The sequence below is a fragment of the Musca vetustissima genome, unplaced genomic scaffold (genome assembly GCF_032173495.1).
Source record: "Musca vetustissima isolate MV318-11 ecotype Yass unplaced genomic scaffold, APGP_CSIRO_Mvet_v1 utg34814, whole genome shotgun sequence".
Classification (NCBI taxonomy): domain Eukaryota; kingdom Metazoa; phylum Arthropoda; class Insecta; order Diptera; family Muscidae; genus Musca; species Musca vetustissima.
The window spans coordinates 59,295-76,202 of record NW_026879866.1 but is presented as its reverse complement, the minus strand read 5'-3'; the positions used below and the strand labels follow the sequence as shown (position 1 = coordinate 76,202).

The 16,908-nt window shown below is 32.0% G+C and overlaps 2 protein-coding genes across 2 annotated transcripts in view; both read left to right on the top strand.

The window, feature by feature from the left end:
* Positions 1 to 1,611: 1,611 nt before the first annotated feature.
* Positions 1,612 to 2,570, top strand: LOC133325012 (BOS complex subunit TMEM147). Its single transcript, XM_061533839.1, has 4 exons — positions 1,612 to 1,694; positions 1,812 to 1,956; positions 2,037 to 2,258; positions 2,322 to 2,570. The coding sequence occupies exons 1-4, from the start codon at positions 1,618 to 1,620 to the stop codon at positions 2,568 to 2,570; spliced, it is 693 nt and encodes a 230-aa protein (XP_061389823.1). The 5' UTR covers positions 1,612 to 1,617.
* Positions 2,571 to 10,744: 8,174 nt separating this feature from the next.
* Positions 10,745 to 16,908, top strand: part of LOC133325018 (glia maturation factor gamma) — a 28,970-nt gene continuing 22,806 nt past the window's right edge. The window contains exons 1-2 of the mRNA XM_061533845.1: positions 10,745 to 10,756; positions 13,691 to 13,784. Coding sequence (XP_061389829.1) covers positions 10,745 to 10,756; positions 13,691 to 13,784 — 106 coding nt within the window. The remainder of the gene's footprint in view (positions 10,757 to 13,690; positions 13,785 to 16,908) is intronic.

The following is a 16,908-nucleotide window of genomic DNA, read 5'->3' as shown; positions in this document are numbered from 1 at the left end:
GGGACATGGTCCTACAACATTGCTAACATTGAAAAGGTAGTGCGGAAAATTGTTAGATATGTTTTTCAGCTGGGGATACACGATCATGTACGTGTACTTGAATTGACACCACTTTTTCTGGGTTGCAACTGTAGTGAATATATAAATCAACGTACTGCCCTTCACTTTTACAAGATTATAAAAACACAACAGCCATTATCGTTATTGCGTGAGTTCTCTTTTATCAATTCTACCCGTAACGTACAAATTGACGTTCCTCTTATACGGACATCAATTTTTGAGCACTCTTTTTTAGTACGCGTGTATAGGATTTGGAACTGTTTACCAAATTCACTTAGAATGTTTTGCTATTCTTACTCTAAATATAAAAAATTGTTAAAATCATATACAAATGGTGAATTGAATTAGATAGTGTTTCGTACTTTTGATTAATCTTCGCTACTGGGATCCTATATATATATATATATTTATATATATGTATGTTATATTATATTTACAATATTCATATGGCTGGGGGGCCATTCCCATTCTCGTTTATTATTTTTTTTATTACATTATTATATTAACTTTATTACAAATAAAATTATTTTTCTGCCATAGTTTTAGCTTTATATTATGTTAATCTCTCAATACATGTATAATTGGCCTTAAATGGCTTTCTTTGTATTGAATGTAAATAAATTGAAATTGAAATTGAATTGAAATTGAAATTTGTACATATTAGTACGAATTTCCAAAACTTTCTAAATGTCCAATCCCATTCCCCAACAGTAACAATAACGTCAAATTTCAAGATTCCAGCTCAATCGGTTCACCCAAATCCAAATTTGGTACCATTTAGTACAAATGTCGAAAAATTTATACATCGGTTCACCCATGGTATAATTATTACAGCTACCAACTGATTACATTTTTTTCTCAAGGTGGCTTGTTCAATCAAATCAAAATACATATTTTGTCAAATAAATTCAAAATAAATTGAAATATATTCAAGTTTAATTGAAATGAAAATAATGTTTTAACACGTCCGTCTGGAAGTAATAACTTTGTTATGGATGAAACAAACATTTGATAGTATTCCCTACTGGATTTTGGAAAGAAATCCTAACCTTTCATTAATTTTTCGCGTTTTTAGTTTTGTGTTGAAAAATGCCAAATAAACACAAACACTTGTTGCGTATATTTATTTTATTTTTGGCAGAAGAAGCCACACGTGCATAGTTGTTTTTTTGTTATTCACCTCAAGCTGCCCTACCTTGTATTATTGTACCATGGTAGTACCTATTTATTGTGTAATGGTCCAAACTGTCATCAACAAAAATTAATCGTGTACACACAGCTTTAATTTTCATAACATAACGATTATCTTACGTTACGTTTACTATACGTTGCCATCCATCAGACACACACGACTGGCTATGTTTCATTTTTCATATTTGCTTTACCCCTCACATTTTGACATTCCTTACGATTTCTCTTTCTCGTTCACAGGTCGATCAGCAGCACTTTTTTATTATAATCAAAATTTGACGTGCCAAATTGAATTAAGTCCGTGGTGTTAAGAAAAATAAAAGAGTTTTTCTTCAATTAAAAAGAAATCGTGCAGCAGGTTTGAACATGACTCTATATCATTTTGGTAATTGTGTTGCACTAGTCTATGTACCCTACTATATGACCTATAAATATTCCGGCCTGTAAGTATTTGCATTTGTTAAAACAACAACAACACAAGTGACACAAGACCGCAAGAAACATGACATTTAATTAATGGAAATCATGAATGCTTTTGTTTTTTCTGTTGCTGTTTCTAGGTCAGAATATGGTGCATTTTGGAAATGTGTACAGGCTGGCGGTATTTATGTATTTACACAATTATGTAAAATGCTGGTACTGGCCACATTTTTCGATTCGGATTCACTGGGAGGTGGTGGCACGGGTGATTTTAACTTTTTGGCGGTAGGTGTGACAATTATTTATCTTAAGATTACAAAAAATGCTTATCTGTTACGAGATAATCGTTTGGTTTCCATTTTTAGGAATTCTTACGCTGTAGTGTGGATATTGCCGATTTATTAGGCTTTGCTGTGATTCTCTCACGTATACCCGGCAAGGGTCATAGTAAATTAATTACTGCCGGCCTGGGCTGGGCTGCCGCCGAGGTTGTCCTATCGCGCGGCATTATGCTGTGGGTCGGTGCCCGGGGTACCGAATTCAGTTGGATTTATATACAAAAATGTCTCGAATCGAATGTGTTATTGGTAAGTTTGTGTTGTTGTTGTTGCTGATGTAAACACAACTAATTAATTATTTATTTATTGCAGATCCAACACATTACCACTGCTACATTGGTATGGATGTTCACCCGCCATGACCTGAACAAAGCCCTCAAACCTTTGGTCACCATTCTATTGGTGGTGACAATTTTCAAGGGTGTCTGGTTGGAGGGCCTATTAAGTGTGCTCAGTTTTGGTCCATGGTCGACCATAGCACTGAAGGCATTTGTGTCCTCACTAATCGGTTTTGTTTCGTTGCATGTGTACACAGGGTTAGCACAACAAATTGGCATTTGAAAAAACCAACCATATTTAAGACTATAAAATATAAATTATAAATTGTTAAAAAAAAAAACAGAAACATGTAACAAAAATTGTTAGCAATTAGCAAAACGAAAAGAAAAAAGGGAATGAAGTAATAAAAATAATAGATATTTTAATTAACAATTTAATGTAAAATAAAATAAATATTTTGTTTATTAATGTTTGATACGTATATTGGCAAATATAAGACACAATATGAGAGGGGGACACAACAAAATATATATTTTTTCTAAGGGAAGTCTTGAGATATACACCCGTCAAATTTGGGGCTAAAGTGGACCATTATTCCCACCGAAACCAGTACCCTTCACCACTCTGGGTACATACAAGAGATACTCATATGTACGATATCCTTGTACATATCATCTTTGGACCATTGAAATGGAATCTAACGAAATTAACTGCGTGAAATTGTAGATATTTGAAGTAAAATAAAACAACACATACAAATACAATCTGAAATCTATCAAAAAATTTAATGTCAATCATCGAGTAAAATATGTATAAGATCTATATATATAAATAGACGTCTTTGAGCAACCCTGGCATCCACCATTCGGTATGCTGCAACATTATGCGCTATCCAAAATTTATCTCGACACTAAATCCAATACACGTTATTCGAAACTAGGCATAATCAATCTAGACCTAATTCAATACTCTGTGCAAAATTTTGTCTCAATCGGACAAATATTGGAAGTTTGGTGCACTATTTACCTTAAATCGGACGAAATTATATATGGGAGCTATATCTAAATCTGAACCGATTTCAACCAAACTTAGCATACATCAATCTAGACCTAATTCAAAACTCTCTGCGAAATTTTGTGTCAATCGGACCAATGTTGGAAGTTTGGTGCACTATATACCTTAAATCGGACGAAAATATATATGGGAGCTATATCTACATCTGAGCCGATTTCAACCAAACTTAGCATACATCAATCTAGACCTAATTCAAAACTCTCTGCGAAATTTTGTGCCAATCGGACCAATGTTGGAAGTTTGGTGCACTATATACCTTAAATCGGACGAAAATATATATGGGAGCTATATCTACATCTGAGCCGATTTTCTCCAATTTCAATGGGGTTCGTCCTTGGGCCAAATAAGTGACATGTACTATACTTTGTTCAAAAAAAAAAAAAAAAATACATGGACGGCCGGACGGACAGACTGACATGCATATATCGACTCAGAAAGTGATTCTATGCATATTCTCAAAAGGAACGATGTGTCTATCTCGTTTATTTTTGCCTGTACCACAGTGTTTTAAGGGTATAAAAATATACCAAACAGTGGGACTCCAAAGTATAAACCCATGACGACAGATAACACACAATATTTTGTTCAACAAATTTCGTTATATCTTTATTTAAATACAATTCATTTCATTATTACATTTTGGGTATATACTACCGTGTGTAGTATTTATGAAAACAAAAATTGAAAATTAGAAAATATACAACAGATGGTATAACAACTTTAATTTTTTCATGGGGAAAAACAATAGACAATTTTTTAAATATTTTTTTATAATTTTTTTTTCAAATTTTTTTTAATTTTTTTATACTATTTTATAGGTTTTTATTAAATTGTAGTTAGAAAATATATATAAAGAAAAACAAAATAGAAAAAAATATTAAAAATATACAAAAAATATAGATAATTTAGATATAGATACAGTTCATTTTTCGTTCAACAACCCTCCTAGATACTGTACACTAACAACAACAACATTGATATTATTTTCTAATTGTTATTAATTAATTTTTTGGCAGCGATACCCAATAGAATTTTATCCATTTCAATACTTTTTTGGCGATGGGTAATGGTAATAAAGCGCGTTTTTGCCAATACTAAAATTAAATTAATAAATGAAATAAATTGAAATTGAAATATATTTTAAATAGGAACAAAAACAACACAAATTTTATATGTATGAAAACATTTTTTTTTAAAAAAAATCCACGCCTTAAAAAAACCACGACTTGATTTTTTTAGATCAACAACTTTAATTTCTTTTTTAAATCAACAACTTTAATTTTTTAATCAATTTATTGAATTTTTTTAATCATATTATTTTTAAAAAATTCCACGCCTAATTTTTTTTAAATTCAGGCCATCAATATATTTTTTTTCACGCTTTCAAAATATTTTTTTTTAAAAAAATTCACGCCTTCAAAATATTGTTTAAAAAAATTCACGCCTTCAAAATAATTTTTTTAAAAAATCCACGCCTTGAAAAATATTTTTTAATAAATCTGCGCTTTCAAAAAAATTTTTTTTTTAAAAAAACCTACTATGAAAAAGCAAAGAAAAAGAAAACTAAACCCACCTAATGAGGATCTGGAAGGAGCATTTTGAAAAACTTCTGGTATCAAATAGTAGCAGTGAAGTATAGAGTGCAGAGCAGTGCTATAGAGTGTATGCCCTTGAAAAAATATTTTTTTTTTTACAAGCCACGCAAGACTGGTGGTCAATGCTGGTAAATATTTTTTGGCTAGAAGAATTCATGTCCAATAATTGGATCCTCAGACGACATGTGCCAACTATAGTAAAACACATATAAAAAAATGGCCAATGGTCAATGACATTATTGGACCATACCAATGCGGCTTCAGACCTGGCAAATTCACCATTGACCACCATTTCACCCTGCGCCAAATCCTGGAAAAAACCCACGAAAAACACATGGACACATTCCACCTATTCGTCGACTACAAAGCCGCATTCGACAGCCCTATTCGTTCAGAGGTGTTTAAAGCCATGTCTGCGTTTGGCATTTCTGCAAAAATAATTCGGATAACTTTAACTGGCACAAGGTCACCAGTTAAAGTCGGAAAGGACCTCACGGAGCCCTTTAATACCGAGCGAGGATTCAGAAAAGGTGATAGTTTGCTGCAAAAAGGTCATACGAGAGGCAAAAGTGAACAGAAATGGTACTCTGTACACCAAACAACACATGTTACTCACCTACGCCGATGTCATCGATATAATGGGTCGAAAACTGAGAGCGGTAACAGCTACCTTTGAGCAAATCGAGAAGGAGTCCGTGGGTCTGCGTTGACGGTGAATATCGCCGTCCAGTAGACTCGGACCAACTGTGGAACTTGAGAACTACAGCTTCGAGGTAGTCAAAGATTCTATATACCTTGGTACCGCCATAAATAAAACGAATGACATCAGTTTTGAAATTTGGAGAAGGACAGTGATGGCCAACAGATGCTACTATGGCCTGAGCAAACAACTCAAAAGCAAGGCCACCTCCCGCCACACAAAACTCACACTCCACAAGACGATGATACTACCCGTGCTGTTATATGGATCTGAAGCATGGGTACTTACGCAAGCAGATGAGGCAGCTTTTGGGAAATATCTATGGACCGATCTGCGTTGACGGTGAATATCGCCGTCGAATGAACCATGAGTTGTACAAGCTATTCAGGGACATCGACATTGTTAGACGTATTGTGAGTTGCAGCGACTACGTTGTTGACTAGGTCATGTTGTGAGAATGGATGAAGATGACCCAGCCCAGAAGACATATAAAAGCGAACCTGCTGATGGTTCACGCAGAAGGGGATTGCCGAATATGATCTTTCAAATTGGAAAAACTGCGAAAAAGACCGACGCGGCTGGAAATCTTTTTTAAGCTCGGCTTAAGGAACGAAGGTTCTTTCGCAAGCCTTGACAAATATTTTTTTTATAAAAATCCACGCTTGAAAATATTTTTTTTTTAATTCTGCGGCTTGAAAAATATTTTTTTAAAAAATTCTGCGCCTTGAATCCATGCTTGGGATTGTCCATAAGAAAATAATTTTTAAAATATCCACGGTAGGGTTGGTTAGTCCATAAAAAATAATTTAAAAAATCACGCAGTGGTTGATAGATTAATTTTTAAAAATGAAATTTTTAACATTCAATCTTCTACAAGTATTTGAAAAAAAATATTTTTTAATAATTCACTCTTGAAATCGTCCATAAAATATTTTTTTTTAAACTTAACGTAAAAAATATTCTTTTCTAAAAAATAAACACTAAATTAAATTGTTAAAAAACACTCACCCAACAACGATGAAAAAGCCATGGCTTTATCAATTCGATTTTTTGCCAAATGGCAAAATTTATTGGCATCTATTTCGGGTCCACAATTTTGCCACAAATACAATAATTTCATCATAACATAATCTGGTCGCCATTTTTTGCTTGGCATCGATATATCCTCTATATTTTCTTGAAATTTATCTTGAGAAGACTGTGGACGATTCTCATTGTGGTCGATATTGGTGATTAAGTTATCGATTATCATCATATTGGAATTTTCATTAATTTGCATTGGTATTGGAGGAGAAAATTTTTCTAGAACATGTTGCTTCTTGCTAGCCTTTTTCTTAGCTTTTTGTGGAGATTTTCCAATTTCTTGCCATTTCGGGTATACATCAAATGCCCAGTCTTCTTTATAATTGGGCTTTAATATATCATTTACTAAACTTAGATATTCACGTTGAAACTTTTCATCGCTTGGCGGTAATATTTTCTCCCTTAGTTGAGGAGCAAATAAGAGAGTTCTGAAAACGAAAGGCATTTTTATTACATTATATTCACCTTAAATTTCATCTCTTACCTTTTATTGTGTATTTTTAAAAGTTCCTTCGGCTGTAGCAGAACTTTTCTTATTTGCGTCTTTTTAAAATTATGCTTTGTAATGCCGCGTAATTTTCGAATAGGTTTATTGATTTGTTCCATCATATCTTTCTCTTCCAGTTTAATATATTGATCGATTATTGGACGACATTTCGGTTTGTATTTTATATTCGAATCAACGTCATTGGTCATCTCATTTTTCACTTGATTTAAATTAGCGAAAATTGGAGTTTTAAGATTATCCTCCGTATCGATTTTATCGTCGGCTTCCTCTTTGATTTCCTGTTTTATATCCAATGCAATGTTATTATTGATTTCATTATTAGATCTGAAAATTTGAAAAAAAAAATTAAAATCAAATTTTGAATTTAGAAAAGAAATCAACGACCTTTCATTCTTCCCTTCTCCATAAGAACGGCAAGGTGTGGCCACAAAATCGTTAGCCATGATATCATTAACACTATATTTTGTATTTATAGTAGAATCTAAAAAAAATTAAATATTTTATTTTTATTTTGTTTTGGATTTTTTTTTTCACATACCATGACTCAATTTATCACGTTTTGGTGTCACAACATCATCTTCATAATCGCTCTGGAATAGAGTAAATAATTACAAATGTTTTTCTTTTTAAATATTTTTGCGGCTTACCTTTCTTTTTTGAGATTGTTCAGGCGAGAAAGAGGATTGAGAGTTATCTGAAAATAAATCATAGCAAATTAATTTCAAATGTTATTTTAACCCACACTTGATAGGAAATGAATAAACATTTTTTTAAATCCACGCCTGTGAATGGCATCGAAAAATTTAAAAAATCACGTCTGTGAAAGGCCTTGAAAAAAAATTAAAAATATTCAAGCCTGTGGAAAGACCTTGAAAAAATATGATCCACGCTCGACATCTTGACACATCCGCTAGCACTTTTGGATCGTTTGAAGGTTGCGCCATTGGGTGTCGCTAAGTACAGTGCGACTAATGGCTTTGTACGTCATGATGAGCGTCTCTTTATCATTTCCCAACGATGTAACTGTCAGAGCTTTCAGGACTTTGTTTTTGTTGAGGACTTTCCCTTTGACATAGGCGGGGTACTGAGTGAAGTTGAGCAGGTTATCAAAAACGACTCCTAGCAAGGACGTACGCAGGGGGGCGGCCAAATACAAATACAATGATATCCCAAATAACCCGCCAACACTACTAAAAATAAATTTGTAAAAAATTCAAGCCTTGTTTAAAAATTAATTAAAAAAAATAAATCTGAAAAAATATTTTTTTAAAAAAATCTACGCCTTGAAAAATAATTTTTAAAAAATCAACGCTTTAAAAAAATAATTTTTATTCACAGCTTGAAAAAAAATTTTTAAAAAATCCACGATTTTAAGAACAAAAAAAAAACAATATATATTTTATATATCCACACTTGTGTCGATATATTTTTTAGTGTAAAAATTTTCTTTTCATTTTAAATAAATTTCATATTTTGTTAACCAAACTAATATAGCCGTATAGGTAACAAAAACCCCTTGACCTAAATTAAAAAATCTACCTTTAAAAATATTACTTTAAAATTCACGCTCTAAAAAAGCGCATGCTTTAACTATACATTTCAAAAAACTTACTTTTGTAGTACATTTTTTGATTTGAAATACTTCGTTCCATGTCTTTATTGACATCCTAAAAATAAATTAATTTAATTAATTAAATTAAAAAAATAATATTTTAAATATATGATTGACCTACCTTTGTCCTGATTACGGGAGGAGGAGGAGGAGTTAATATTAACTCGTTGGTATTTGTGGTATTAGCATTAGAAAATATATAATCTGCAGTTGTTTCTGAAAAGGGCATATATATATATATATATTAAATGTAAAAAACATATCATTACTCCATACCATAATCATTTCTATTCCGTTTTCTATTATTTTCTTGTTCACAACATTGGCTCTGAAATTAAGAAATTTTGGAATTATTTTTCAAATCTTCATTTCGTAGAAAAATGTTACCTTTCGTTTGAGTTGTACTCTGCGGTAATTGTCTGTAAAAAAAAATTTAGTTTTTTTCATTTAATTTTTGAAAAAAAAATATATGTATATATAACAACACCATACCTTGACGTTCGGAATAATTGAAAAACTCTATTATATCTTCATTACTTGCATCACCAAAATCACAATCGTTGTCTAATTCGGCGATACCATATGTTGTGGTTATCTCATGTACAATAACCTCGCGTATTTGATATTTTGCCGAACGAATTTGTATTTGACTATTTGTTGGGGTAGGTATCTGGTAATTTAAAAAAAGTTATAGGTTAATTGTTTTTTAAAGACATTAAAATACCTTTTCAACTTCCGGTTCCTTTGATATTCTCACCAAATCATCTAAAATCTCGGTATAGTTTATATCGGAATTATTCAAAATATCATCGGAATGAGTTATGGTTAGTCGACGTTTTTTAATTGCCTTCTGACTACAACTAGAAATGATAAAAATATATTAATTTTTTTGAAAGCAAATTTAAAATTTGAATTAAAAATTTCGTTACCTGTTATTTTTATTATTCTTAACATTTGCTGCCTCAAATCTGCTACTTTGGATTATTAAATCTTCAGATAATTCTGTAAATAAATAGAGGGTGTGTAATCAAAATTATATATGGGGTAGGAGTTATATCAAAATCTCAGTAAATTAACTAAACATATTCGCAGAAGTAACAATGGTTCTAATTTCAATTATTTTTCACGCTGTTGTGGCTATCAAAAAGCAGCATTACACCACCCTTGCGAATACTTACTATACAAATTATTGACCTGTTGCTGATAGATTTTTAATGTGCCATACAATAGGTTCGAGCATACTCGAAATGGTATAACGGCAGTTTCTTTAACGCTGTTAAAGCTTTGCGAATCGTCTTGGTACTTTTGGAGACTCCGTTGTAACGAAGCGCTGCAATGGGGAGGGGATTTAAAAAAATAATAACTCAAAATCGATATTTAGTCATCTATCTCACCATGTTTGTGAAATATTTACAGAATCAATATCCAATGTTTTACAATATTTCGATACCGCTTGAATGCCACCCGTTCCAGCCAACCAAGCCAAACCGTACATATCATTTTTGCCAAGAGCTATTAGGGAGCGATCAAAAGCCATCTAGATGGGGGAAAAAATATTTTCTATATATTTTTTTTCAAAATATATATATTTCAAATATACAAGATTACAAAAAAATATGATATATTAATACCTTTTTTTGGCAACAACTGAAAAAAGCTTCCTGTAAAACGGGCGGTAAATTCAAAGTAGAGTTGTTCTGTGTGTAAGAAGTGAGAGATCTATAATTCGTTTTTTAGACTTATCGATAAAGTGAAGAACAACCGCAAAGGGGACGATAAAATCAACGCTTGAAGCTGGAGTTGATGTGCGTTGCTCGTTGGGGTTAAATATTAACTTTTCGGATCGATCGAACGTCAAAAACACGCTCTTCCGTTTATCACAACATGATCGATTTGGTTTCTCGTTGCTAGATCAGGAGAGTGAGAGATCTAATCCTGCAGTGACCTGTTATGATACCTACAATGATTTTGATCTCTCTCTTACTATACGCCAACAGCGAAGAAGTTCTTCGGCGAGAGAATTCAGGTCAGATAGATTTTGAGATTCTGCAACCAGGTTCTCTCGACCGTCTGTTACCGACTAGCTCGCCGTAGAACAAGCGGATTTTGCCAATGAAAGTGCCAATGGTTGGTTGCACAGATCTCTTAATCGGAAGATTGTGAGCCCCCTCGTCGGCTATGTCGTTCCCTTCTATGTTACTATGTCCTGGAACTCAACATAAGTAAACTATCCGTCGTATGTCATGCAGAGCGGATGTATTCAAGAACTGCTTTTGAGTTTATAGTACACGCTTCAAAGCCTTGAGGACCGCCTGTCTATCGACATATGTAGTCACCGGTCCCGTATTATCGGCAGTAAGGTTTTTGACTATGTCGGCCGTTTTCGTGATTGCAAGGATTTCTGCTACAAGTTTAAGTTGTTGAAGTTTCGAGCTTAAACAAAAATAATTTAATTAATATTGTTTAATAATTGTTCATATGTGTAAACTCATTACTGATATACTGTATATGCAATGGAATTCACATTTGAAACCCCCTTGTTTTACTAAATCCAGTACAATGTAAATGTACTATTATTTACGTTTACTTTTGAAACCGTGGCTAACCATAACCCTGTATAAAGATAATGCTTTTTTTCTAAATATTTTCAGAATTTTCAAAAAGCTTTGAAAAATAATCTTTTCAAGACTTTTAATTTATAATTTCTACAAAAATTATATTAATTTCCCCACTGGGCAAAAAAAACAGCTGTTTATGAAGCCATCTGCCTTTATCGATAACTCTCCATCAGTTGTGTTATCGACAGCTGTAGGTGTGTATTGAACTACAGACCACTACACATATCAACAACAAATTCTGCTGCTGCAAAAAAGACACAAATTAACAAACGCGGTTGTTGTTGCTGCTGCTGTGTTTTTTTGCTAGATAACTAACTTTTGTTAAAGCGACGACAACAACAAAACGATATAATTAACATAAAATAAAATAGTGTCAAATGGAAAGTGATCGTCTCCATTATTAAGAAGCAGTAGCCGAGTTCTTTTGTCTTTCAGAAAATATAAACAACAAAACACAAATATTCCAAATTAATAACAAAAGAAAAATAAGGGTTTTTATTTATTAAAATGGTAAGTTATTTTATTAACTTTGTTATTGAAAAGATATATTTCCTATATAATGAATGTGCCAATCAATTAGCTGCAGCCAGTGTGATGTGATTCAGTGCCCAGTGACTCAGAGTTGGATGGAAGGAATTTGTTTTGATTGACAACAGAATTTTCATGTTTTTTTTTTTTCATTCGTTTTTTTTATTTTCATTTTGTAGATTAGGGTGTGTTACTGCAGAACAAAAGGCAAATTCCTGTGCTGCAATCTTATTGACATTGCTTTGGTTGTTCGGGGTTTTATATATATATATTCTGTGCGATATATGCTGGGACAAAGTGTCATTTTGGCGGACAAATTGGAAAAAATGTATACGGGAGTTATATCTGAATTTGAAGGGATTTCAACGAAACTCAACACACATCATTCTAGACTTAATTCAGTATCGAAAGATATATATATATAGGGACTTTGATGCACCATTTACATTAAATCGGACGAAAATATATATGGGAGCTATATCTAAATCTGAACCGATTTTCACCAAACTCAACACACATCATTCTAGACTTATTTCAGTACTATTTGCCAAATTTCATGCAAATCGAAAGATAGATAGGGACTTTGGTGAACCATTTACATTAAATCGGACATAAATATATATGGGAGCTATATCTAAATCTGATCCGATTTTCACCAAACTCAACACACATCATTCTAGACTCAATTCAATACGCTGTGCCAAATTTCGCCACAATCGGACAAAAAATTTGAGTTTGGTGCATAAAATAGGCCGAAAATATATATATATATATATATATATAAATATATATATGGGAGCTATATGTAAATATGGACCGATTTCAACGAAATTTAATACACATCATTCTGGACTTAATTCATGCAAATCGAAAGATATATAGGGACTTTGGTGCACAATTTGCATAAAATCGGACGAAAATATATAAGAAAGCTATATCTAAATCTGATCCGATTTTCACCAAACTCAACACACATCATTCTAGACTTATTCAGTACGCTGCGCCAAGTTTCGTGCAAATCGAAAGACTTTGGTGCACCATTTACATTAAATCGGACAAAAATATATATGGGAGCTATATCTAAACCTGAACCGATTTTCAGCAATTTCAATAGGGTTCATCCTTGGGCCAAATAAGTAGGCTGTGCCAAATTTGATCCAATTCGTATCATAATTGCGACCTGTACTTTGTTCAGACGGACATGCATAAATCAATTCCAAAAGTGATTCTATGCTTATTCTCAAAAATAATGGGTCTATCATCTTTTCTTGCCTCTCTAATTAAACCCTGTACCACAATGTAGTTAAGTTTATAATTTTGAACGGCTTTTGATCTTCGAGGAAATCGCAAAGTAGACTTTTCCAGATCGACTTTCGATTTTCTTTATAAAGACATTCTTTTCTTCAAAATTACACATTATATTAAATTTTTAATAGATTTTCCATTAATCGGTTTGATTTTGAACAAGTTTGACAAAGTCGAAAGATCGAAAACTCGACTGTTTTAGTCAAAGGCCGAAATCGAAATTTCATAAAGACGATTTTTGCGCCCGACTACCCTACCCTACCGTCCTTCTCTAAAAAATTCCTCCTGGTCTTCTTTAAAAAAAGTCAACTTCCGCTCTTCTTTAAGAAGAATTTTTATTCTCTAAATTTGAATAATAATTTAATTTCTTTTTTTTTAGGGTGATAGCCGAATTTGTGATATAAGCGATGAAGTTCGTGCAAAATTGAAGGAATTTCGCTTTCGTAAAAGCAAATTGAACTCGGCTTTAATATGTAAGTACAAGCTTCAATTTTAACATTAAATAGTTAAAATCATATCCTTCTACTTAGAAGGATATATATATATATATTAGAACTTTTTTTGCGGGGTTAACCATATTTTTGCTGATTTATTTGCAATGGAAAATTAACAAATTAAACCCAGTACAATGTAAACCTACTATAAAACTATGTATTGACCATATTAATGCCATGTACAGACGAGCGTTGTTCGCTCTCTCATTCGTTGTTCGACCCTTAATTATGAAGTAATTACTTAGTTCCCCATACAAAATGTTATGAGCGAACACCGATTTTTGTACGTAGTTCAATTCGAATCACTCTCTGAATAACCAAGAAATTTGTCCCATCCCTAACAATTGAGAGCATTTATCGAAAATAAATTAATTTTGACAGCTAGAAAATATTTATAAAATTTTCAAACTTTTTTAGTAACATTGAAAATGATGAATGAAAAGTAAAAAAATGTCTAGTTTTTATATATGCACCAGGATGTACATTTTGTTATCTACATAATGCAATATGAATTTCTTTCCTCTTGGTTCTAATTAGCGTACAAAACAAGAAACAAATTTGGAGAAACTCAAACAAAAAATTCTCCAAATTTTTATATGTGACATTTGAATTTAGAAAATATAAAAATGGATGAAAACAACAATATTTTCAGAAAAAAATGGAAATGATGAATTTAAAGTATATAGATATGGATCCATACTATAGTCAGGAGAAAGAGAATTAATTTTTCTATTTAGATCCATATGTGATTCATGCAAATATGTTAGAATTTTCATGTAAAACAAGAAACAAAAAGTTTGAAATAAAAAACTCTGATGACATGAATTAAGAATAGTGTTGTATGAACGGGTTAATTCATGTACGTAATTCTGAGAGCGAACTACGTTGTTCGAATGCCCGTCAGAACATGGCATAAGAATTATGCATTGATATAAAAAAACTATTAGTATTCGATTCAAATTATAATACAAAAATATTCATAGTAATATACCTTAATATGCAAACGAACATATTTGAAGGGTATTTCTTATCAAGAAAAGTTCTGCATGCATACCCCATAATTGTTATGATTTCGAATTAATTGATATTCATAGCATAATAAAATAAGGAGATTCTAGTTTCTTAGCACTCAAATTACATTGCAATAAAACAAATTAATTCATGATTTTTTTTCGTTATTGCTATTTTATTGCAAAATTGATGGAGTAAATTTTTTCTGATAGCATTGAAAGTTAATTTTTATGCTGCTTTTCTTTAATAATTTATTTTATATTTATTTGTGTCATTTGTTTTTTTTTTTGAGGTTAAGTCTTTTTGACATACAATGGCAAACAATATACCGTTACAAGAATAAGTTCCAAAAATTAGCCTAAATAATAAATTATCATATTTAAAAAAAAATATTTTAAGGTATTAAATTTTTTACTACTGTAATATTTCATCACCTAAAGCTAATTGGATGCGCACAGGTAGGTACTACTTTTTAATAAGTAAGCAGCAAAATGTGTTATCTCGAATCGAATCGTGGAAATTCCATCATAATTGAACACAGTTTTTTAAGTCTACCCTTTATATAAGAAAATGATTTACTATTTGTTGTAAAATAAAATAAACATTTCTATTTGTATTTATTTTTATTTAATATTTACTTTTTACGATATGATGATGGTACAACACCATCACTATCGAAAGAGTTCATCGGTTACACAAATGTCTGTCAATGACATGGATAGCAGCATTCAGAAGTTGTCAAATCAACTTGTCAGATTGTGTGTATTTGTTGTTACTAGTTTAACGTTTACTTGTTTATTGCATAGCAATGTTTTGTTATTGTAATTTTCTAACATTTATGTATTTCTTAGAATTCATACAATTTCTATTTATAATGCCATTGAAAATAACAAAAAACAACAACAATAACAACATTCATATTATGTGTAACAGTTTAACTCCTAATTATCTAATGTAAACAAAACCCCGAGTAGTGTTAATTAGTCTTTTGACAGCTGTATAGAGAAGAATTGGTGTTTAGTGTGTGTGTGTTGTGTAACAGAGTTGTATTTTACTTTGTATCACACAACGTCTATGCACCTGATTATCGACATGAATTTATTCTTCTTCTTGCCTGCTTGCTTGTTTGCTGTTAACAACATAACAACAACTCCTCATATAATTACTCCTTCATAAAGGAGCGAGGGAGATAGAGAGAGCGAATGAACGAGCGAGCAAGTCTAAAATCAACGAGTAATAAACGGGTATCTACCATTAAAAGTGATTACTTTGTAACTCCACTGAGAGCGAGGCGTAGTGTGTGTGAGTGATTACTTTTGTTGAGCAGCAAAGAAGAACGAATAACAGCAGCAAGGCAAGCAGTCACTCAGTCAGCCTGGCAGCATTGTGTTTGTGCAAACCAAATCAAAATACGTGTTGTGTATATGTGTATTAATAATAATGTTGGAGAACCATCACAACGGTTGGCATAAACAAAAAAATCTTACGGAAAAAATTAAAATAAAAATCTAAACTATTTGATATTATTAAAAAAAGAAATCTAAAGTGTTCTCTATGAAATTTGCAACAAATTCCAAATGAAAAAAAATCAAGGTGTTTTTCCCAAATGCAAGGTGTATGAAAACTTAAAGTGTATGTGCGCCTGGATGGTGGATGGAAGGCTGTTGGTTGGTCTGTGTTGTACCCCCAACTTTATCATAACACAAGAAAAAATGTGTATTCGATGAAATTCCTTAGTTAAAAAAACGAAAAAACTGGACAAAAATGATACTTCTCCGCTTCGTCTTCTTCTAATCGCACTACGAAAAATAAAGGCCAACAAATTGCCTTTGGAAACGGAAAAAAGTAATTAAAGTTTTTGTGGATTTAAAGTTTTGAGTTTTTTTTTGTGTGTTTGTGTGTGTGAAATTACAAAACCCCCAAGATTTATAATGAATGAAATCTGAGAAATCAAATTTGTGTTAAATGAAAAAAAATCTAAGGTAAACGGAGTGAAGAAAAATCAATTCGACGGCTACGGACATCGTCGTTGTCGGCGACAACGAATAGGATGAATCGGATGCATACATACATAAGTATCTTTTTTTGATCC